General features: G+C 41.5%; 1 protein-coding gene across 4 annotated transcripts in view; it reads left to right on the top strand.

The window, feature by feature from the left end:
- The first annotated feature begins 323 nt into the window (after positions 1–323).
- Positions 324–25,450, top strand: part of LOC100485969 (ATP-binding cassette sub-family B member 5) — a 41,566-nt gene continuing 16,439 nt past the window's right edge. Inside the window, exons 1-13 of one of the 4 annotated variants that reach the window (XM_031902463.1) lie at positions 324–428; positions 4,856–4,973; positions 7,818–7,875; positions 9,126–9,276; positions 10,751–10,793; positions 13,197–13,388; positions 13,468–13,639; positions 17,984–18,108; positions 20,107–20,281; positions 20,448–20,561; positions 23,104–23,214; positions 23,576–23,701; positions 25,148–25,351. In XM_031902463.1, the coding sequence (XP_031758323.1) occupies positions 4,900–4,973; positions 7,818–7,875; positions 9,126–9,276; positions 10,751–10,793; positions 13,197–13,388; positions 13,468–13,639; positions 17,984–18,108; positions 20,107–20,281; positions 20,448–20,561; positions 23,104–23,214; positions 23,576–23,701; positions 25,148–25,351 (1,545 nt within the window). In that variant the 5' untranslated portion in view covers positions 324–428; positions 4,856–4,899. Of the gene's footprint in view, positions 429–4,855; positions 4,974–7,817; positions 7,876–9,125; positions 9,277–10,750; positions 10,794–13,196; positions 13,389–13,467; positions 13,640–17,983; positions 18,109–20,106; positions 20,282–20,447; positions 20,562–23,103; positions 23,215–23,575; positions 23,702–25,147; positions 25,352–25,450 lie in introns of those variants that run through there. The other 3 variants (XM_031902464.1, XM_031902466.1, XM_031902465.1) reach the window with 3 other exon arrangements.

The following is a 25,450-nucleotide window of genomic DNA, read 5'->3' on the forward strand; positions in this document are numbered from 1 at the left end:
ATTTATTTGTATATCTATCTATTATCTATATGTATGTAGATATTTGTCTGAGTATATCCCATTTCCCTGTTGTCAGTATTGTGTATCTGTTTGTGAGCTCACTCAGCCTTATCACTCAGCCTTATCAGTATTATTGGCAGCTAATGGATACAATACAGAGAGCAGCAATGAGAATATATAAAGGGAATATAGAGGTGCGTGGGACAGACAGTTAATGATATGAGAGATGATGATGATGATAGTGATGGGGGGGGGGTGAGGGCAGAGGCAGAGGAGCTGTTGCTCAATATGAGTGAGATTGCATAAAGCTTACATCATGGACATGACTTCCCAGTGAGTCACACTGCCGGCTATAAAGGCACTGAGCGGCTATAAAGGCACTGAGCGGCTGTGGGTTCTGTCAGGACAGACACGTTCCCAGGAGTCAGGTCAGTAATTCTGTTGCCTCACACTGTACAGTTATCACTACTCAGCATAAGTACCTTTCTGTACTGCACTGTATTGTATGAACTACTGTCACACATTCATTATATCATTCTTGTTGGACCAGTGGCCCCCTTGGCTACTGCCAAACTACAACTCCCAGCATCACACAACTGTCAGAGGGGTACTGGTAACAGAATGGGGTCCCAGCCTTCCTTCCTTCAGTTTTGTTATTAATATACATTATTTATAGCACTGACATATTCAGCTTTTGGTGAAGATGTTTCCATATTCATAGGTATTATAGCTTAAAGGGTAACTGACTGCTGAGTTGAGTTGAGCAGTTATACCAGGGGGACAATAAATGGTCCTCATAGGCTGAAATAAGCACGTGGAGGCATTCTGGGGCATTATAAATGGTATTTGTACTGTATTTACCCTGCCTTGTGTTGTGGGGTTTTACATGTAAAACTGGTGGCTACTTTTCTCTGCCATGTATTCTGGAACATTATATAAATTATATAAAATGTCATTAAAGGGTTAGTTCACCTTTGAATTAAATTTAGGCAGGCAGTGATATTAGGCACTCTGTTTTTATGATACAAATAAAGGTTGTAAGCTTTTAACATCTCATGGCTATCCGGTGTGCATTCTAAGCTGTATATGATTGAGACAGTGATAGTGAGAGCAAATTTATTTAGCTTTTTGCTCAGCAGCTCCCCAGTTTGGAGTTTCAGCAGCAATCTGGTTGCTAGGATCCAAATCACCCTAGCAACCAGGCAGTGGTTGGAATGAGAGAGCCTGAACAAAGTCATAAGTAATAAAGAAGTAAGTAAGAATAACAATGAAATTGTAGCCGGATAGACAAATATTTTTTGAGTGCCGGGGTCAGTGACCCCTTTTGAAAGAGACAGAAGGCAAAATAAAAAATGAAGACCAACTGAAAAGTTGCCAAGAATAGGCCATTCTATAACATAGGCAAAGTCAACAAAAAGATTAACTACCCCTTCAATGACACAAACACAAAAGTCACCCAATTAAATGAACATCAATCAGTGCTGCCAAGCGATTGCTCTTTTTTTTTAAAGAAAACTGGACAAGGGTATTTTATTGGCAAGTAGCAGTGCCATCTTTACTGTACCCCCGGGTACACCTTGAGCTGGGTACGTGTATGTATATAGTAACTACTCTAGTGCGCATGTACCCAGCTCAAGGGTTGCCTGGTAACACAGGAAAGATGGCGCCTCTGCACCGTAACGTACCCTGGGCCGGTCTGTATTTAAAGAAGAGGTGTATGAGCCTGTGGGTAAATAGTTGTTGACTTTCGGCCCTGAGGTGCACCTACCAGCCAAGGGCAAGTTACCCCTCTGGTGGAATGTTTAACAATGCAGATCTGTTGCCGTATACTCAGCCTTAGCAATATATCTAGATTTAAAGCCTAACTAAAGAAGTAGGGCATAAATGTTGTACATTATGTTTTGTGCTTCTGTACCAGCCCAAGGCAACCCCAGCCCTTTAGCAGGGAAGATCTGTGCCCCCAAAGATGCCCCAGTAGCCCCCCATCTTCTTTTCTGCCGATTCCCTGCACATTCTCTGTGCTGCTGGCACTTACCTGAGCTTAGGGACCCACTCACAATATACTGTATATATACAATATAAATGGCACAGTATAACCTGAGCTTAGGGACCCACTCACAATATACTGTATATATACAATATAAATGGCACAATATAACCTGAGCTTAGGGACCCACTCACACTATACTGTATATACAGAATATAAATGGCACAATATAACCTGAGCTTAGGGACCCACTCACAATATACTGTATATACAGAATATAAATGTCACAGTATAACCTGAGCTTAGGGACCCACTCACAATATACTGTATATACAGAATATAAATGGCACAATATAACCTGAGCTTAGGGGCCCACTCACAATATACTGTATATACAGAATATAAATGGCACAATATAACCTGAGCTTAGGGACCCACTCACAATATACTGTATATACAGAATATAAATGGCACAATATAACCTGAGCTTAGGGACCCACTCACAATATACTGTATATACAGAATATAAATGTCACAATATAACCTGAGCTTAGGGGCCCACTCACAATATACTGTATATACAGAATATAAATGTCACAATATAACCTGAGCTTAGGGGCCCACTCACAATATACTGTATATACAGAATATAAATGGCACAATATAACCTGAGCTTAGGGACCCACTCACAATATACTGTATATACAGAATATAAATGTCACAATATAACCTGAGCTTAGGGACTCACTCACAATATACTGTATATATAGAATATAAATGTCACAGTATAACCTGAGTTTAGGGACCCACTCACAATATACTGTATATACAGAATATAAATGTAACAGTATAACCTGAGCTTAGGGACTCACTCACACTATACTGTATATACAGAATATAAATGTCACAGTATAACCTGAGCTTAGGGACCCACTCACAATATACTGTATATACAGAATATAAATGTCACAATATAACCTGAGCTTAGGGACCCACTCACAATATACTGTATATACAGAATATAAATGTTACTATATAACCTGAGCTTAGGGACTCACTCACAATATACTGTAGATATAGAATATAAATGTCACAATATAACCTGAGCTTAGGGACCCACTCACAATATACTGTAGATATAGAATATAAATGTCACAATATAACCTGAGCTTAGGGACCCACTCACACTATACTGTATATACAGAATATAAATGGCACAGTATAACCTGAGTTTAGGGACCCACTCACAATATACTGTATATACAGAATATAAATGTAACAGTATAACCTGAGCTTAGGGACCCACTCACAATATACTGTATATACAGAATATAAATGTCACAGTATAACCTGAGCTTAGGGGCCCACTCACAATATACTGTATATACAGAATATAAATGTCACAGTATAACCTGAGCTTAGGGACCCACTCACACTATACTGTATATACAGAATATAAATGTCACAATATAACCTGAGCTTAGGGGCCCACTCACACTATACTGTATATACAGAATATAAATGTCACAATATAACCTGAGCTTAGGGACCCACTCACACTATACTGTATATACAGAATATAAATGTCACAATATAACCTGAGCTTAGGGACCCACTCACACTATACTGTATATACAGAATATAAATGTCACAGTATAACCTGAGTTTAGGGGCCCACTCACACTATACTGTATATACAGAATATAAATGTCACAATATAACCTGAGCTTAGGGACCCACTCACAATATACTGTATAAACAGAATATAAATGTCACTATATAACCTGAGCTTAGGGGCCCACGCACAATATACTGTATATACAGAATATAAATGTCACAGTATAACCTGAGCTTAGGGACCCACTCACAATATACTGTATATACAGAATATAAATGTCACAGTATAACCTGAGCTTAGGGACCCACTCACAATATACTGTATAAACAGAATATAAATGGCACAGTATAACCTGAGCTTAGGGACCCACTCACAATATACTGTATATACAGAATATAAATGTCACTATATAACCTGAGCTTAGGGGCCCACGCACAATATACTGTATATACAGAATATAAATGTCACAATATAACCTGAGCTTAGGGGCCCACTCACAATATACTGTATATACAGAATATAAATGTCACAGTATAACCTGAGCTTAGGGACCCACTCACAATATACTGTATATACAGAATATAAATGTCACAATATAACCTGAGCTTAGGGACCCACTCACAATATACTGTATATACAGAATATAAATGTCACAATATAACCTGAGCTTAGGGGCCCACTCACAATATACTGTATATACAGAATATAAATGTCACAGTATAACCTGAGCTTAGGGACCCACTCACACTATACTGTATATACAGAATATAAATGTCACTATATATAAGTCTGACTAGTAATTAATACAGATAACTACATGGTAGCTCAGAAACCAGTGCAATTACCATCAGAATTTAATAATCATCCCAGTAGCTTCAGCTTTTATGACAGGCCAACCTCATTTTCTGCTTGACAATTTCCGACGACCCCTAAGCTCAGCTTCTCAACAGCTGCTCAGAGCCCGCTGAGTATGTGATTGAGTGTTACAGACACTTTTCAAGATGGTGACCCCCTGTGACAGGTCCTGGATCATTGCTGCTGTTGAGCTGAATCTTTAGGCTGGTGCAGTAAGTTCATTATAAAAAATATGGCATTTTTAGTCATATTCATTTTTAGGGTTTAGTTCTCCTTTAATGTTGGATCTGCATATCAGTTTTATGGCTCCTTTTACTCATTAACTTTCCATCACTGGTGAATCCCATTATGCCAGCTGCCCTCATTGCACCAACCTTTGATTCTTTCCTCTGCAGTTTGTGAGTGTAAGGGAAGTGCCCATAAAAGAGCAGAGGCCGCCATGCCAGCAGAGGATCCTATTAATATGGGGAATAATGAAGAGGAAAAGTGCAAGGATAAAGCACAAGATGACACGTATGTATCCATTGATATGTTGTATGTATACTCATGTATTGTGTCAGTTCAGTGTTGGTTTCACAGTAGGATAGAGAGGGGGCACTTATGTTGTTTCCGTGTCCCTTTATGCAACAAATGTACTATATACTGGATTTATAGCTAAAGGGATCCCCATACTATTTACTATTAGTACTGCCTAGCAGTTCTATTTCCACTGGCTGTGACAGGCAGAGGAGGCATCAGATCCTTGGAATTCTGGGAAAAGAAATACTTGTCCCTCAACTGAATAATGGACCCCCTCAGGGCTGGACTGGGGGGTGCAGGGCACACTGGGGCTACTGCCTCAGGGGCCCTTGCACCCCTCAATGGCCCCCCACTGTGGCCTTTACACCCTCACCACCCGTCCATCAGGGGAGGGAGAATGGCAGCTTGGGGGAGCACCCTGCGGGGATCGGGTCTGGGCAGTCGGGGCCCACCGAGTTTTTCCAGTCTGACCCTGGTCCCCCTGTATATTCTTTATAGATGACCCCATGATTTTTATAACAATTAAATAGTCATTTTAGGCTAAAAAGGCACCAAACCCAGGATTGAGCTTGGTTCAGAATTTGGGCAAATCTTCTCACTTTTTGCAGGTTTCTAATCTCGTATGCAGTTCATTTGGGTGCAGGCACAGGTAGGGGAATTTTAAAGCGCATGGAAACTCCCTTTCATTGCTCAGGAATCCATGTGTGCCAATTAGTCCATGATGAAATTAATTACTGACACTCTACACTTGCCAATTAGCACACCCCAGATTCTACACGGCTTCACTTCTCAATTATCAAGCACGTAACCCCTCTCAAAAGCATGGAGTTAATCAGCTTTGTATTGTACAACAATAACTCCCTTTTTTTGTGCAGAAATCAATGTGTGCCAATTAGTCCTTAGTAAAATATGTTACTGCCACTCATTTTGCAAATGAGAACGCCACAGTTCTTAAAATATTCATATTGTACACGGTTTCACTTCTCAATTATCAAGCGCATAATATTTCCCAAAGGGGGCAGACTAAGGCCCCTAACAGTGTGCGGGCCGGCCCCAAACCCACAGGACACACAGGTTTTCTTGCTGGTTGGGGGGTTTTGGCTGACACACACAGCAAATATGCAGTGCCCCCCTTCCACCTCCGCCAGTGCCTATTTATTGATGCGCACCGGCCAGTCCCGGGTATATAAATATATGCAGCTCAGCGGCCTCAATCAACCACTCCCACCTAGTGAATTAACTCTTAAGTGTAATAACTGCTTGAAAACAATTAGCAAAACATTTAAAGTAAATCCTGTGAGAAAACCTACGTTAATATAACAGACATTTTTCTTATCATAGGACCATGGCTTTGTAATAATAAAACATTACATTGTACTTGATCCCAACTAAGATATAATTACCCCTTATTGGGGGCAGAACAGCCCTATTAGGTTTATTTAATGGTTAAATGATTCCCTTTTCTCTGTAATAATAAAACAGTGCCTGTACTTGATCCCAACTAAGATATAATTACCCCTTATTGGGGGCAGAACAGCCCTATTGGGTTTATTTAATGGTTAAATGATTCCCTTTTCTCTGTAATAATAAAACAGTACCTGTACTTGATCCCAACTAAGATATAATTACCCCTTATTGGGGCAGAACAGCCCTATTGGGTTTATTTAATGGTTAAATGATTCCCTTTTCTCTGTAATAATAAAACAGTACCTGTACTTGATCCCAACTAAGATATAATTACCCCTTATTGGGGGCAGAACAATCCTATTGGGTTTATTTAATGGTTAAATGATTCCCTTTTCTCTGTAATAATAAAACAGTACCTGTACTTGATCCCAACTAAGATATAATTACCCCTTATTGGGGCAGAACAGCCCTATTGGGTTTATTTAATGGTTAAATGATTCCCTTTTCTCTGTAATAATAAAACAGTACCTGTACTTGATCCCAACTAAGATATAATTACCCCTTATTGGGGACAGAACAGTCCTATTGGGTTTATTTAATGGTTAAATGATTCCCTTTTCTCTGTAATAATAAAACAGTACCTGTACTTGATCCCAACTAAGATATAATTACCCCTTATTGGGGGCAGAACAGCCCTATTGGGTTTATTCAATATTTGAATGGTTTTTAGCAGACTTGCTATGGAGATCCAAATTACGTAAAGTTACCTTATCCGGCAAACCCCAGGTCCCAGACATTCTGGATACCAGGTCCCATATCTGTGTATCACAAACACAATAACACCCATGTTTATTGAATGCCAAGGATCTTTGTGTGTTTGTGTGTATTAAAAAGTGTATAAACGCTCCATTCAGTGAGTCAAATGAAGATGCCCGAAGGAGAATGCCTAAGATTTAACATGCATTATGAGCCCAGCTACTCACCAGAACAAATATTGACACAAAGCCAAATGGGAATGCCATCATGTTTGGTTCACAGAATTAATATTGACACTTCGGCATTTACTTTGCCAAATATCCCACTAAGGAACCCTGGAATTGCCACCATGTTTAGGCTGAAAGTGGACAGGGGCACTGGTGCTCTTGCTACATAGCTGTCTGTGTATGGGCTTAAGTACCTTTTGTGTATAGGGTCACTGTGCTCCCACTAGCACTTAGCACTTTGTTGGTAAATGAGCCCTCTGATCTTGCAGAATTTCTTTTTGGAAAAACAGCAAACTTATTTGTTCAGGGAGCCCCACTTTACGGGGTTCGCTCTTCTCTGGGTTGGAGGGAACACTGGTTGGAGTATCCTCCAGCCAGTTTTATATTTAATATGAATTAAGCATGAAGGTAAAAATCACTTTAAAATAACTGGTTATTTCATTCCAAGGGTCATCGAAGAAAAGAAGGAACGAGAAAAGCAAAAGGCTGTTGGCGTAATCCAAATCGTAAGTTGAGATTAGTTTCACCTTCTTAAATTTTCTATACAGACAGTTTCTTCCATTCAGTTTATTATAACTTTTATTATATTTAATATTTGTATTTTTTTTTGTCTATGTAAAGTTGGGAGGAACACGGGTCAAAAAATTTCATTACAGTAATGATGCTTCATTGTTATTTGTATATGACAATAAAACTTGAAACTTGAAATAGTTATTTTTATCGTGCTGGCCTATTCACTACCACTTTATAGAATGGACCAAACTGAGTTGGCGCTCGTAATAGATCCCAGGTTCACAATTCTTTTTGTAAAAATAGAAAATTATACTTTATTATACACAATCAGTACACAGATAAAAAATAGGGGGAAAAAATCCTATATATTCATCATTTCCCACACCAAAGTTAAAACCGTTGGAACTAAATTAGCTAAAATTCAGAGAACTTTATGGAATGGAGCCAGGGTTGGACTGGGCCAGCGGGACACTGGGCCTAGTGGGCTCCACTGACCAAGACTTGATCCTTGCTGGTGCTCCCCCTGCTGACCTCCCTCCCCAAAATGTGACAGCCCCAGTGGGCCCTGCACACCCCAGTCTGACAGAGTGATACCATGAATCAATGCTGGTGTAGGTATTTCCCAGTACTAAGCACAATTTAACAGAAGTAGCTAAAGGTACGCTTGTTTATAGCCAATATCCCTGTTTCCTAAACTGCGAGGCTGACTTGGAACAGCGGCAGTGGGGATCAGTGTGAAGGCCAATTGGGGTAGAATTGGGGAGAATGGCCATTTAGTCTCATATATATACATAAAGGCCCAGCTTGAAGGCCAGTTCGAGCAACATTTGGGATAAATATGTATTTACTGTCCTAGATATTCTTGAAACTATTAGCGATACACTGATATTTTCTCTATTTTTGCTTTACTCATTTTATGAGCTCAGAAGGCTCCTGGACCTTTAAAGGGGGCCCTGGTCAAAGGTTTGATGTTCTAGTGGGTCTTGATCTTAAAATGTTTGACAGACCCTGACATACAGTATACACATTGAAACCATCATTTTATCAGGAACCCTGTTGTATTTTCTGGGTCTATGGGTTCTATCAAAGCAGGTAGAACTTTCCTCTTCTGGGTCTATAGGTTCTATCAAAGCAGGTAGAACTTTCCTCTTATGACTTGGGAAAAAATTCCCCTTTAACCATCTCACACATAAATATGTGCTCTGTTAATGAATCCATTTATTTTCTCTGTCTCCTTTGCTAGTTCCGTTTTGCAGACAAGCTGGATATTTTCTTAATGGTCATTGGCTTGATCGGCGCAGCAGGAAATGGCCTCTGCCTTCCCATGTTGAACTTGGTGTACGGACAAGTAACTGACAGCATTTTGTGCTTTAACTCATCAATACAAAACTCATGTAAGGATTCTCACCCAATCAGCTTCCACATATACTTTTGTTAATAGGAGCAGTCTATTTAGGACTATTTCCTTAATGTGACCCCCCCCCCTAAAGAAAAAAACCTGTCCAGAGATCTGCAGAATATTATTCTAGTTGGAGCTATTTAGACTTCCAGTTAGATTAACCACTGATTAGAATCATTTACAGATGTAGCTCTATAGATATTTGGGGGGGGGGATTTTTTCCAGCTCCTCTCGGGACTAGTGCCCTGTTACATACGACTCTTTAGCCGGGCCCTTGCAGAAGTAATGGGGTAGGCTCTCCAAGCTGAACTATAACTCTCAACATTCACTCTCACACAGAAACATGGGAGCCAGAGGAGTGTTATAGCAAAGGGTAAACAATATACAGCTCAAGCACCTGTACCTGTAAATGGTTATTCTCACTTTAGTGCTTTTCCATGTAATGAAACCAGTGGAATCCTGGGATTAAACTAGACTGAGTCCCTTTCCAGTCTGTAGACCCTACATGGGGGCAGGTTTCACCTTGGAGAATTAACTAAGGGTGCTGATCTCCTTAGGGCCATAGCTTGATACTGTGACTTTATGCTCCAGGCTCCTAGCACATCAACCCTTCTACTAGGTAGAGACCCAACCTCCCCTTGCATAGACTGGGCAACAGGAAATACAATCACTTCCCCTTGGCCTATAGCGGCACACCCCTCCCCCTGGGCATAGGTACATTTCCTCACAGTAGGGATGTTTAACTTTTAACATCCGCCTATACAGGTTTAAAGGGGCTTTAATTATAGTGATTTGGGGGCCCAAGGTATTGTTGGAAGGATGGGGCCCCAGTCTAAAGAGAAATATTCATTAAATCTTAATATGACAACTTCCTGCTGTTGTTGGACCACAACTCCCAGCATCCTACTGACATAAAATAATATATGTACTAAAATATCTAGAAAATGTTAATATATTAGGTCTGTTTCGCTGGTTGTACAGTAGTGTCTCTCCCTGCCCTACCCTTTGAGGGCCACATTTTGCCCACACACTACCAGCTGGCCTGCCCTGCCAATTAAATCAAGCTCAATTTCTAAAGCTCCTTAAAATGTTGATAGTGCTGAACATACTTTTTGCTTATTGTTTAAATTAAGAAATAGCTATGGATTTGTCTACTTTTAACAAGACGTTAACACTTCTTGTCACTTCCTGGTCCTGCAGAGCTCAGGAAGGGCTTAAACGAATTACCAGTCCACCAAGAAGCCCCCTGATAATAAGCTACCCAAAGGTTGAAGCTTAGAAGAGGTTGAAATCAGTTTGTTTAATGGTAGAGACTCTTTTAGAGACTCATCTTTTAGATTAATGCATTAGAATGGCAAAAAATAGCAAAATATGGATTATTATGGGTATTGTGCTCATTTTTACCAGAGATGTTTGTAGATATCTACTGTCCCTGTGATAGAAATAACTAGGTCATTTTGTATTTACAGCAGAATGTAACAAGTTCAAGCCGCTGGGAGAACAGATGACAATGTAAGTCTCAGAAGTCTCTAAACAGCCTCTAATTTAAACAATTAGCCCCCCATGCATGAAGGCTTTGGTCCACATCTCTGGTTGCCTGTAAGATGCATACATCAGTTGTTAAAGTGCCTCACATTTACTACCTTGGGCAAAACTGCTTAGTAATGCCTATGGGTTATCGCAATGAGAAGCTTTTACCCAGTGTTTGTAAATGAGCCCCATTTATGTATTTCATACATCTTTGTTCCACCAAAGGGCCCCCTCTAGGTCTGTAAATGCCCTACAGCTTCTGCTTGACAAGTATCCCTATATATTAAATGTCAGGCTGCTACAGGGTATGGGAGAAGCAGAGTGTTTGTAATGTTTACACCACAGAAGTCAGGGATCATGGTTCTGATCGGCTGTTGTCCTTGACCACATTTGCTCTTGTAGTTTTCTGTCATTAATTAAATATTGACCAACAAATAAACATGAATCCTGCTGATTTTGCATTTTCCCTTCACTCCTGGTCGTAGGAATGTGAGTTTATATATAAAAATTTGGCAGGCCTGCATTATATTGATATCACCAAAACTTACTCCTTTTAAATACAGGAGCTCATCTTTGCTATAATACAGTATCTCTGTGACCCAAATATTAACTTAGAAATAGATATGCATCTTGTTGTCTAAAAGAAATGTAAAACAACAAAACATATCAATGTAACGTCAGCTTAGAAAATGAAGTTAGTGAGCAGAGAAGAGTCATCTGATGTTTCTCTGGTCAGTTCTAAGCAGAACATCACAAGACTTTTCCGTCTAACTTAATTTTCTGCCGACTGCAGCCAGGTGGCTCTGTAGTTTCAAATGAATTTTTTTGAAATAAAATGAATTGAAAGTACACAACATATAAGGTCGCAAGGGGAGCTCTTCCTGCCCACGACCTAACTGTGCCCCACATCAGCTCCTGGCAGCAGCTGTTTATAGGTGATGTCAGAGATGGGACAGGTTGGGCGTGGGTATATACATAAATGCAAATCCATGGGCCAGGTTGGGCATGGGTCGGACACGAGTTTGGAGTGGGTGGGGTAGGCTCAGGAGTCTGTCGACTGTCAAATCGCTATTAAACCATTGTTACTATTATGAAATGAGAACCATCTCGTTATGGTTTCCTTCAAAAAATATTAACGTTCCCTCTAAAACAGGAGGGTTTTAATGGAACAAAGCCCTCTTAGAGATCCAAATTGTGTTCAGACCCACTTAAGGTGGCCATACACGCACCGATATTATCGTACGAAACCTCGTTTCGTACGATAATCGGTGCGTGTATGGCATGTCAGCGAGCCGACCGATATCGCAGGAAGCTGCTGAAATCAGTCGGCTCGCCGATCGGCCAAGTTAGAAAATTTTGATCGGGCGCCATAGAAGGCGCCTGACCAAAATTCTCCCTTCAGAGCTGAATCGGCAGAAGGAGGTAGAAATCCTATTGTTTCTACCTCCTTACCTGCCGATTCAGCCCTGAATGGTGTGTGGTGGATCTGACGATGTTTCGTGCGACCGACGGTCGTACGAAACATCGTGAGATCGCCACGTGTATGGCCAGCTTTAGCATGTAACAAAATACACAAATATAAAAACAATGGTATCTTAAACTTGCCCCAAGTATAGTTTCAAGAGAATCCAGAATCACTCCAAATTTCACAACTTCTGGTCTTTAAGTTGCCCCCATCCTCTTCATTGCTTCGTAACCTTCAACAGGTCCAGTCTAGGATGGTGGGGAATGACGAAGGTGCAGTAGACCTGTTTTTAATCAAGAAGGAAGAGCAAAATATGGATGGGACAAATTAGTTGGTTTATGTGTTTGGCTCATAATATCCAGCCAATCAAAACTGTTGAGAATGTTGTAGACTTCAATTTCCCTTCCTGCCAAAGAAATATTGATAAACCTTCATGCTGCCCCCATCCTCTTCATTACTTCTTAACTGGCAACCTTCAAAAGGTCCGGTCTAGGGTGGTAGGGAATGACGAAGGTGCAGTAGACCTGTTTCAATCAAGAAGGAAGAGCAATATATGTATGGGCCGAATAAGTTGGTTTATGTGGTCGGCTCATAATATCCAGCAAATCAAAACTGATCGGGATGTTGTGGACTTCAATTTCCCTTCCTGCCAAAGAAATATTGATAAACCTTTATGCTGCCCCCATGCTCTTCATTGCTTTGTAACTGGCAACCTTCAACAGGTCCAGTCTTGGATGGTGGGGAATGATGAAGGTGCAGTAGACCTGTTTCAATCAAGAAGGAAGAACAACATATGTATGGGCTGAATGAGTTGGTTTATGTGGTTGGCTCATAATATCCAGCCAATCAAAAGTGATCAGAATGTTGTGGGCTTCAGTTTCCCCTGCTGTTTCTAACATGGAATTTCCCTCTCTCCCCAGTTTTGCATTGTATTATGTGGCAATAGGAGCCGCTGTTATAGTTTCTGGTTATGCCCAAGTTTCCTTTTGGGTTTTAGCTGCTGCCAGACAGACGCGGAAAATGAGGCAAGCTTTCTTCCGTTCCGTCTTGTCCCAAGAAATGAGTTGGTTCGACATCAATAAATCTGGAGAAATCAACACCCGGCTGAACGAGTAAGAGTCTTACCTTCATTTTCTAAATAGCTGCTACTACATACCTGTTGTGTTTATTATCTATATATTTCTTTCTTAGGGACATTACTAAAATCAATGATGGCATTGGAGACAAAATTGGTCATCTTTTCCAAAATGTTTCAACGTTCATAGCTGGAATAATTGTTGCCCTGGCCACAGGGTGGGAACTTGCACTTGTGTATATAGCAGCAAGTCCACTTATTGCACTGTCAGCCGCATTTTGCTCAAAGGTAGGTGTAACCATCCTGTGCAGATTCATTCTTTTTACGAGAAGGTCCCCTGGTGTGACCCAGCTCTAGAGGCCCCAGCCAAAGACATTTACTATTAACCCTCTCTGTTTTTCATTATAGGCATATATGAAATCTATTACTTTATTACAGTCTACATCTTATTGTTGTGAGAGCATTCTCTTGTGGGTCCTAGGAGGCCCAGCCTTATTCTGGTCCTATGTGTAAACCAGAAGTAAGAGCAATTGAACTGTCCTCTTATCCTATTTGTAGAATTATTTAGTAGATAACTTGTTCTGATATTAGCTGTTGCCAATTCCAGTTCCTGACCTACCTACCTCTTTATACCTAGATGCTTAGTAGATAACTTGTTCTGATATTAGCTGTTGCCAATTCCAGTTCCTGACCTACCTACCTCTTTATACCTAGATGCTTAGTAGATAACTAGTTCCGATATTAGCTGTCGGCAATACCAGTTCCTGACCTACCTACCTCTTTATACCTAGATGCTTAGTAGATAACTAGTTCCGATATTAGCTGTCGGCAATACCAGTTCCTGACCTACCTACCTCTTTATACCTAGATGCTTAGTAGATAACTAGTTCTGATATTAGCTGTTGGCAATACCAGTTCCTGACCTACCCTCTTTATACCTAGATGCTTAGTAGATAACTAGTTCTGATATTAGCTGTTGCCAATTCCAGTTCCTGACCTACCTACCTCTTTATATCTAGATGCTTAGTAGATAACGAGTTCTGATATTAGCTGTCGGCAATACCAGTTCCTGACCTACCTACCTCGTTATACCTAGATGCTTAGTAGATAACTAGTTCTGATATTAGCTGTCGGCAATACCAGTTCCTGACCTACCTACCTCTTTATACCTATATGCTTAGTAGATAACTAGTTCTGATATTAGCTGTTGGCAATTCCAGTTCCTGACCTACCTACCTCTTTATACCTAGATGCTTAGTAGATAACTTGTTCTGATATTAGCTGTTGGCAATTCCAGTTCCTGACCTACCTACCTCTTTATACCTAGATGCTTAGTAGATAACTTGTTCTGATATTAGCTGTCGGCAATACCAGTTCCTGACCTACATACCTCTTTATACCTAGATGCTTAGTAGATAACTAGTTCTGATATTAGCTGTCGGCAATACCAGTTCCTGACCTACCCTCTTTATACCTAGATGCTTAGTAGATAACTAGTTCTGATATTAGCTGTCGGCAATACCAGTTCCTGACCTACCCTCGTTATACCTAGATGCTTAGTAGATAACTAGTTCTGATATTAGCTGTTGCCAATTCCAGTTCCTGACCTACCTACCTCTTTATATCTAGATGCTTAGTAGATAACGAGTTCTGATATTAGCTGTCGGCAATACCAGTTCCTGACCTACCTACCTCGTTATACCTAGATGCTTAGTAGATAACTAGTTCTGATATTAGCTGTCGGCAATACCAGTTCCTGACCTACCTACCTCTTTATACCTATATGCTTAGTAGATAACTAGTTCTGATATTAGCTGTTGGCAATTCCAGTTCCTGACCTACCTACCTCTTTATATCTAGATGCTTAGTAGATAACTAGTTCTGATATTAGCTGTCGGCAATACCAGTTCCTGACCTACCTACCTCGTTATACCTAGATGCTTAGTAGATAACTAGTTCTGATATTAGCTGTCAGCAATACCAGTTCCTGATCTACCTACCTCTTTATACCTATATGCTTAGTAGATAACTAGTTCTGATATTAGCTGTTGGCAATTCCAGTTCCTGACCTACCTACCTCTTTATATCTAGATGCTTAGTAGATAACTAGTTCTGATATTAGCTGTAGGCAATTCCAGTTCCTGACCTACCTACCTCTTTATACCTATATGCTTAGTAGATAACTAGTTCTGATATTAGCTGTTGGCAATTCCAGTTCCTGACCTACCTACCTCTTTATATCTAGATGCTTAGTAGATAACTAGTTCTGATATTAGCTGTCGGCAATACCAGTTCCTGACCTACCTACCTCTTTATATCTAGATGCTTAGTAGATAACTAGTTCTGATATTAGCTGTCGGCAATACCAGTTCCTGACCTACCTACCTCGTTATACCTAGATGCTTAGTAGATAACTAGTTCTGATATTAGCTGTCAGCAATACCAGTTCCTGACCTACCTACCTCTTTATACCTATATGCTTAGTAGATAACTAGTTCTGATATTAGCTGTTGGCAATTCCAGTTCCTGACCTACCTACCTCTTTATATCTAGATGCTTAGTAGATAACTAGTTCTGATATTAGCTGTCGGCAATACCAGTTCCTGACCTACCTACCTCTTTATATCTAGATGCTTAGTAGATAACTAGTTCTGATATTAGCTGTCGGCAATACCAGTTCCTGACCTACCTACCTCGTTATACCTAGATGCTTAGTAGATAACTAGTTCTGATATTAGCTGTCAGCAATACCAGTTCCTGATCTACCTACCTCTTTATACCTATATGCTTAGTAGATAACTAGTTCTGATATTAGCTGTTGGCAATTCCAGTTCCTGACCTACCTACCTCTTTATATCTAGATGCTTAGTAGATAACTAGTTCTGATATTAGCTGTCGGCAATACCAGTTCCTGACCTACCTACCTCTTTATACCTATATGCTTAGTAGATAACTAGTTCTGATATTAGCTGTTGGCAATTCCAGTTCCTGACCTACCTACCTCTTTATATCTAGATGCTTAGTAGATAACTAGTTCTGATATTAGCTGTCGGCAATACCAGTTCCTGACCTACCTACCTCGTTATACCTAGATGCTTAGTAGATAACTAGTTCTGATATTAGCTGTCAGCAATACCAGTTCCTGATCTACCTACCTCTTTATACCTATATGCTTAGTAGATAACTAGTTCTGATATTAGCTGTTGGCAATTCCAGTTCCTGACCTACCTACCTCTTTATATCTAGATGCTTAGTAGATAACTAGTTCTGATATTAGCTGTAGGCAATTCCAGTTCCTGACCTACCTACCTCTTTATACCTATATGCTTAGTAGATAACTAGTTCTGATATTAGCTGTTGGCAATTCCAGTTCCTGACCTACCTACCTCTTTATATCTAGATGCTTAGTAGATAACTAGTTCTGATATTAGCTGTCGGCAATACCAGTTCCTGACCTACCTACCTCTTTATATCTAGATGCTTAGTAGATAACTAGTTCTGATATTAGCTGTCGGCAATACCAGTTCCTGACCTACCTACCTCGTTATACCTAGATGCTTAGTAGATAACTAGTTCTGATATTAGCTGTCAGCAATACCAGTTCCTGACCTACCTACCTCTTTATACCTATATGCTTAGTAGATAACTAGTTCTGATATTAGCTGTTGGCAATTCCAGTTCCTGACCTACCTACCTCTTTATATCTAGATGCTTAGTAGATAACTAGTTCTGATATTAGCTGTCGGCAATACCAGTTCCTGACCTACCTACCTCTTTATATCTAGATGCTTAGTAGATAACTAGTTCTGATATTAGCTGTCGGCAATACCAGTTCCTGACCTACCTACCTCTTTATATCTAGATGCTTAGTAGATAACTAGTTCTGATATTAGCTGTCGGCAATACCAGTTCCTGACCTACCTACCTCTTTATATCTAGATGCTTAGTAGATAACTAGTTCTGATATTAGCTGTCGGCAATACCAGTTCCTGACCTACCTACCTCGTTATACCTAGATGCTTAGTAGATAACTAGTTCTGATATTAGCTGTCAGCAATACCAGTTCCTGATCTACCTACCTCTTTATACCTATATGCTTAGTAGATAACTAGTTCTGATATTAGCTGTTGGCAATTCCAGTTCCTGACCTACCTACCTCTTTATATCTAGATGCTTAGTAGATAACTAGTTCTGATATTAGCTGTAGGCAATTCCAGTTCCTGACCTACCTACCTCTTTATACCTATATGCTTAGTAGATAACTAGTTCTGATATTAGCTGTTGGCAATTCCAGTTCCTGACCTACCTACCTCTTTATATCTAGATGCTTAGTAGATAACTAGTTCTGATATTAGCTGTCGGCAATACCAGTTCCTGACCTACCTACCTCTTTATATCTAGATGCTTAGTAGATAACTAGTTCTGATATTAGCTGTCGGCAATACCAGTTCCTGACCTACCTACCTCGTTATACCTAGATGCTTAGTAGATAACTAGTTCTGATATTAGCTGTCAGCAATACCAGTTCCTGACCTACCTACCTCTTTATACCTATATGCTTAGTAGATAACTAGTTCTGATATTAGCTGTTGGCAATTCCAGTTCCTGACCTACCTACCTCGTTATACCTAGATGCTGGTGTCACTAACAAGTAAGGAGCTCTCGGCTTACGCTGCAGCTGGGGCAGTAGCTGAAGAAGTTCTCTCGTCAATAAGGACAGTTGTGGCATTTGGAGGACAAGAAAGAGAAATTAAGAGGTTTTACACTGTTATTTTCCAAACCAATGTTTTCATTTTAGGTCTATGTTCAATTTTGCATCAACCTTCCCCATGTTACAGATTCATTGGGATGGTTTATTGTGGTCTACAATGTGAATTTTGCATCTTATATTCTTGAAATGGAACCCCTAAAATTGCACGTACCACTTATTCCACTTATGGCTTGCTTTCTTTGTAATATAAGGGTTTTAAGTTTAAGTACTCCCCATACTTCACAAAAAAGCTTCAAGTAGGCTTGGAATACTCATATAATATATATGGCTGGGGATGCTGATGTTAAAGGAGAAGGAAAGGCTAGTAAAGAGTTAATCTCAAGCTGCAGGAATACCTTCAGTTGTCTCAATAGTGCCCTTAAGTCTCCCCATATTTCTCCCGTTCAGATGATCAGAAGCCTAATAGGAAAAAAAAACCACTGAGCTCTGTAAAGAAAGTTCCCATAATGCCTCACTCCTGCACCGAGACCCAGACCCCTGTACATGCGCAGTTAGTAAGACTATGAGGAAGCTTCCTGCTGCTCAGATCCACATTCCTAAGGGAGGGGAGTGAGTTCTTAGCATTCTTGAGGGAGGGGGGAGAGAGGAGAGAGCTGCGTGTCACTGGCACAGGAAAACAAAAAGAGAACAAATCCTGTGTTTCTTTTGATAGAGAACTCAGTGCAGCGTTTCTGTGAGTGCTTATGGCTGTATTTACATAGACCTTTCTGATAAAGCTTACTTAGTTTTTACCTTTCCTTCTCTTTTAATACCATGGGAAGGTGGGGCGAGGGTAGCACATAAATATGCTCCTTACTATATAAATAAAGATTAATTTATAGATTGAAAATTCAGATGAGTGCAATCTAATAAATGACTAAACTAAAAACTAACCCTTAATAATAGGAAACAATTGTAGAAGCGCCAAGGGCTACAAAGTCGCTTAGTAAGTAATGTAAGTAAGTAGCCCCAAAATAGCAGTTTGTCATGTCATGTCTAAGATGTATGAAAACATACATATATTTAGTTTAATCAATAGCAAGGACGGGGATAGTGGTCACCCTACCTTACCTTCATTCTTAGCTACATCTTCTCAGCTATTTAAACTTCAAGTTGGAATCAACTCCTACTGATTTGGTCTCCTAAGGGGAAAAACTAAAGTCCATGGGAATGTACATGTAGTTGAAAGGATTTTCATGCCCTTACATATTATTCGTGTATGGTCAACCTGCAGCCATTTAGATTCTGTTGGTCTCCAACATCCATAATTCCTCTACTGGTTCAAGTGGAATCAGCTTCTACTGATTTGGTCTCCTAAGGGGAAAAACTCAAGTTTGGGAAGCCGCATCCTAGAAATCAATGGGGATGTACATTGTTGTAGTTGTAGTATCCTTTCATGCCCCTTACCTATTATTCGTGAATGGTCAACCTGCAGCCATTTAGATTCTGTTGGTCTTCAACATCCATAATTCCTCTACTGGTTCAAGTGGAATCAGCTTCTACTGATTTGGTCTCCTAAGGGGAAAAACTCAAGTTTGGGAAGCCGCATCCTAGAAATCAATGGGGATGTACATTGTTGTAGTTGTAGTATCCTTTCATGCCCCTTATCTATTATTCGTGAATGGTCAACCTGCCGCCATTTAGATTCTGTTGGTCTCTAACATCCATCATTCCTCTACTGGTCCAAGTGGAATCAACTTCTACTGATTTGGTCTCCTAAGGGGAAAAACTCAAGTTTGGGAAGCCGCATCCTAGAAATCAATGGGGATGTACATTGTTGTAGTTGTAGTATCCTTTCTTGTCCCTTATCTATTATTTGTGAATGGTCAACCTGCAGCCATTTAGGTTCTGTTGGTCTCCAACATCCATCATTCCTCTACTGGCCCAAAGTGCTCTTAAACTGACCCTTAGGATTACTATAGAAATTCATTTTCTCAGCCTGCTGGTCTAAGCATACACCTTCGATGTGATGGAGATCTCACTGGGCATTTTTTTTATTTTTCAGATATACAAACAATTTGGAAGAGGCAAAAAAAATTGGTATAAAAAGAGCCATTGTTTCCCAGCTGGCACTTGGCCTTGTGTTCTTGTTTATCTATTGTTCTTACGGGCTTGGATTTTGGTACGGCACCATTGTCATTCTTCAGAATAAAGGATACACCATTGGAGATGCCCTTGTGGTAGGCTGAATGGTACTTTTGTATTGGTATCCAATAGTAAGATTGGGGTTGCTATGGGTTACTAGCATTTTTTCTGACTCTTAATCATTTCCCATTAATCTTATGATCAGAAATGCAGATCTAGGAGATCCCATAAGTAATATTGTTTTGTTCCCTCTCTCAACAGATTTTCTTTTCTGTGGCTAACAGCAGCTTCTGCATTGGCCAGGCCTCTTCTCATTTCGAGGCATTTTCTATAGCACGAGGCGCCGCTTATAAAATCTTTAATGTCATGGATCAGGTAAGGATTACACAAAGTGGGGAGTCATTAATCCGCCTTCCCTTACAATGAATGGTTTGTATCAGTGTCAATCAATTACCATGCAAGTAACCTAAATTGAATAGACAAGGAATAATAAAGACTTAGGGAGGCATCCAACCGTCATACACTCATATATAGTCATAACTCATTCAATGGAAAGCCCTCTGTAGCCAAGTAGGTCTTCAAAATCCATAGAACCTTTGTTAGAAGCCCCTCTTACATATTTAGTCTATTGTTCTATGACAGTGCTGTCCAACTGGCGGCCCGCGGGCCCCCCACCTGTCTGGCTGCTTTGATGGCTTACCTTTGAGCAAGCATTAAATGGTATCAGTACTGAGATTAACTGGCCCCCCTGCATGGTTCTCACCTCAGATTCAGGCTGTAGTCCCTCTGTATTGTTTAAATATGTAATCCCCTGTGTTTTTCACACCTTTTAATCTCTGTATTGTCCACCCCCTGCAGTGTTCACACCTCAGGCTCAGGCTGTAATCACTCCCATTGTTCACTTCTTCACACCACAGGTACTGTAGGCAGAGTATGGCACATACAGCCAGCATAGGTCAGGGAGGGTATGGCACACACAGGAAGGGTAGGGCAGGCAGAGTATGGCACACACAGTCAGGGTAGGGCAGGCAGAGTATGGCACACACAGGCAGGGTAGGGCAGGCAGAGTATGGCACACACAGTCAGGGTAGGGCAGGCAGAGTATGGCACACACAGGCAGGGTAGGGCAGGCAGAGTATGGCACACACAGGCAGGGTAGGGCAGGCAGAGTATGGCACACAGAGGCAGCATAGGGAAGGCAGAGCATGGCACACACAGACAGCTTAGAACAGGCAGAGTGCTGCCTGTGTGTGCCATACTCTGCTTGCCCTATGCTGCTTGTGGGAGGTGAACCTGGCAGGGGTTTGTTGTGGGAGTTTGTTAGCAGTTGGAAATAGCCATTAAATGGTCCCTAAGGTGTGTAATTATGTACTGGGGGTTGCTCTGCTATCCACAGGGGAGGAGGAGGCATATGGAATTTAAGGGTATATCTTAATATGACATAATTCTTTCACAATGAATGACAGTTGATATCCCCACAGTAAGGACCAAGCATTTGGGACTTTGCTGTGCTACCACCATTGTGATAAAATAGGTGTGGTTTGAAGTGGGTGTGGTTTCAAAAAGGGGAGTGGTCAAAACTGGCTTCAATTAGCGGCCCTCCACCATGTCTGCTAGAGAAATTCCGGCCCTCGGCACCGTAGAAGTTGGACAGCACTGTTCTATGATCAGGGGGCCTGTCAGCCTATGGGACGAAGCTCCGATGATTAAGTGATCTCTTTTTCCCAACCTGGTTATATAAAATTCAGCTGCATGTAGGTGGCCAAGTTAGACCAAGCAGATTCTTCATCCAGTGGTCCACACAATCAGATTTCAAGACAACAGGGCTGCTCTTCTGGCCTTTGCCAGAATTTTTTTTAGAGCCAAATATTTTGGAGTCAATGGACTTTTTTAATGTGCTTTTTTCTTGTGCCATTTGCATTGGAGTCAATCCAGCATTATTTTGAAGAGCAAAATTTGGGGTTTGCTTCAACCTTTGGTTTTCTTGTGACCAGGGCTGGATTTCAAAACCGCCCGCCCCGAGGCCGCCCCCGGTCGCACGCCCCCCCCCCCAGTGCGCATGCGTGTGTGACCAGCGGTACTGCGCATGCGCGAATGTGGGGGGGGGCAAGCGGGCATGCACCGTGGGCCAACTTGCATACGGAGCAATGGGGAGAAGTCCCCATTGCTCCGTATGGGAGCACACATTTCAAGATTATTGTGCGACGGGGCGGCATGCTGCCCCCAGATTTCTGCCGCCCTAGGCCTGGGCCTTTGTGGCCTCTCCACAAATCCGGGCCTGCTTGTGACATTTGCATGTGATTTGCTTGGTCTATTGACGTCACCCACAACAAGGGACCCCTGGAATTACCACCTGCTTTAGGGTAATGACACATGGAGCTACTAGTAGCAGCTACTTGTTATGGCTACTAAAATAGACAATGCTGATCATTTACTGATAATTGTCTCTACATGTGTTTTAGCAGAGGCAATTCTCAGTATTGTCTATGGCAGGGGATTTTCTGGTGTTTAGTAGCCGTGACAAGTAGCTGCTACTAGTAGCTCTGTGTGTCTTCACCCTTAAGGTAACAATAGCCCATGGGTTTCCTTCTGCCAATAGGTGCACTTGTAGGCGATTCAGAAGAGGAGACGGGAAGCAACTGCAAGGACTTTAATGAATGGTGTCAAAGCATAGATGTGGCTGTGGTTTTTCATGAACCATAATGTTTAAAGTTGTATTTCCACGAAGCTCCGTACTGATGTCTTTGGGGCCCAGGAATTGTTCGGGTACTTCCCAGCCCCAAACTCATATTTTTTAATGAAATGTCATTTTTTTGCTGCTGAGTATCACACTGTAGCCCAGAAGAGCCTTCTCAATCATTTTAACAGAGAGCCAAAAAAAATAAGGTTTAAATCAATTTTTCGTTTTTCACATTAGACTGCTACAATAGACAACTACATGACAGAAGGGCATCGACCCGAGAACATGAAAGGAAATGTCGAGTTTAAAAACGTTTCTTTTTCTTATCCGTCAAGACCAAACGTTCAGGTGAGGAAAGAATATTTACTATTTATTGATGTTTAACCAAAGTTTTAGCTTTTTTGAGCAAAGTGTCATTGTGGATTCAGATCTGTAGCCCTAATCCAAAAACAGAACAAAGGACAAGCCATTCTGATCTCTCTCTGTCTCCCCCTCCTTCTTTCTAAGAATAACAGTGTTAATATAATATTATTAGGGGCCGTATCTCGTATCTCTGTGCAAATGTCATGTATAATTAAGAAAGCTGCTAATGCAGAGAGGGGGCGAAGCTACATAAGAACAGTTGGCGTGAATGCTTGAGTTTAGTTATATCACTTCACCACTAGATGGCACTGATGCAACAAGATTTTTTTTTCTTCTCTTTTTGAAGATCTTAAAAGGACTAAATTTAAAGATAAAATCTGGACAAACAGTGGCCTTGGTTGGTCAGAGTGGCTGTGGCAAAAGTACAACTGTTCAGCTTCTCCAGAGGCTCTATGACGCACAGGAGGGCACGGTAAAAAACTTTCACTTTCTCTAAAGATCTCGGGGTTGATTAATGTATGCAACCTCAAATGTGGGTGCTATAAACGGATACAATGCAATTTATTAAGGTACTCCAAACTGTGTTAGGTAGGGTTGTATTTGTGAGGGGCTAGCAATGTTTGCCCTAGTTGTTGCACATATTGACACTGGCAGGACTGGGATTCCAAATAGGCCCTGGCATTGCAAGTGCACAGAGGCCCAAACAGCCCCCCCAGCCCAATAAATAGTGACTGTCTGTGGCATCTTACAGCCCCCCTGGCATTCCCAGTACCCAGAGGCACAAACAGCCCCCCCAGCCCAATAAATAGTGACTATGGCATCTTACAGCAGCCCCTCTGGCATTTGCCGGAACCCACAGATTGCCAGTCCGGGCCTGGACGCTGGGGAACCTTAAGGTGGCCATACACGCTAAGATCTGCTCGCTTGACGAGCTGGCCAAGCGAGTGAATATTCTCTCGATATCCCCACCTATGGGTGGGCGATATCGGGCTAATTAGAACGACAGGTATAGGTGTCAACGAGCCAATGCAGTCTCTGATCCGACTGATTTTTAAACCTGCCCGATTCTAGCTGCCAATGTCAGTCCCTTAGACCAATTCGACAGCTTATTGGCCAGTGTATGGGCACCAACGATGGGTCGGCCCGACCATCATCTGGCCTGAAATTGGGCAGATCTCACTTGGGCAGTGCCCATACACGGGCTGAAAAGCTGCCGAATCGTTCTAAGGGACTGATATCGGCAGCTAGAATCAGCCCGTGTATGGCAGCCTTTAGAGTTACGGCCATCCCGGACCTGGCAGCAGCTACAGGGTTCCCACAGTTGCCAAGGTGCACCTGGTGAATAGGATGCAAATGTTCCTTTAAATGCATGCCAGAACTAAGGCAACTCCCTGCTATAAAAATACTAGATGCATGGGAAATGCATAGAAAGTTGCATCAGTTTTGATGCATTGGCACAATTGCGGCAGACAACTTGGAATTACTTGGTAATTTTGTGAAAAAACCTCTGCATTTTGGGTAAAACACATGGTGATCTGCAGTGTCAGACTGGAGTGCCTGAGGCCCATCAGGGCTACAAACCCCAAGAGCCTGCCTTTAATATCAAGGGCCCCTCACCCTTTGTACACCCCTCTCCCCTGCAACCCCTATGTTTTGCCTCCTTAGCTTGCAGCTGTGATTGGGATAGAAGAGGCAGGGGGTATCTGCAGTGCCACTGGGAGCGGCCTGGGTGAGGCAGGGTCCATGACGGCCAGGGCCCACTGGGTTGTTTCCCGGAGTCCCACCAGCCAAGACCAACCCCAGTTCCATTTGTATCTCAAAGTGCCCTTTGCTGCATTTGTGTTTATAAACGACCCCCTCTCCTATTATATACCCCCGTGTGTGTGCCAACTGAAACTGACTCCAACCCATTCTGCAGGTCACTGTCGATGGCCACGATATCCGGTCACTGAACGTGGGACATTACAGAGAATTCATTGGAGTGGTCAGCCAAGAGCCGGTACTGTTTGGAACCACCATTAAAAACAACATTAAATATGGGAGAGAAAATGTGACTGATCTGGAAATTGAAAAGGCGGTTAAGGAAGCGAACGCCTACGATTTCATTATGGCGCTGCCGGATGTAAGTACCTTAAACGCAAAATCTCATGGTTGTAGGGTGTCTAATAATTGTTTTAATTTGCCCTGAAAGGAACAGTTCAATGTCTTACATAATAGCCAG

This window comes from Xenopus tropicalis, chromosome 5 (genome assembly GCF_000004195.4).
Source record: "Xenopus tropicalis strain Nigerian chromosome 5, UCB_Xtro_10.0, whole genome shotgun sequence".
Lineage (NCBI taxonomy): Eukaryota > Metazoa > Chordata > Amphibia > Anura > Pipidae > Xenopus > Xenopus tropicalis.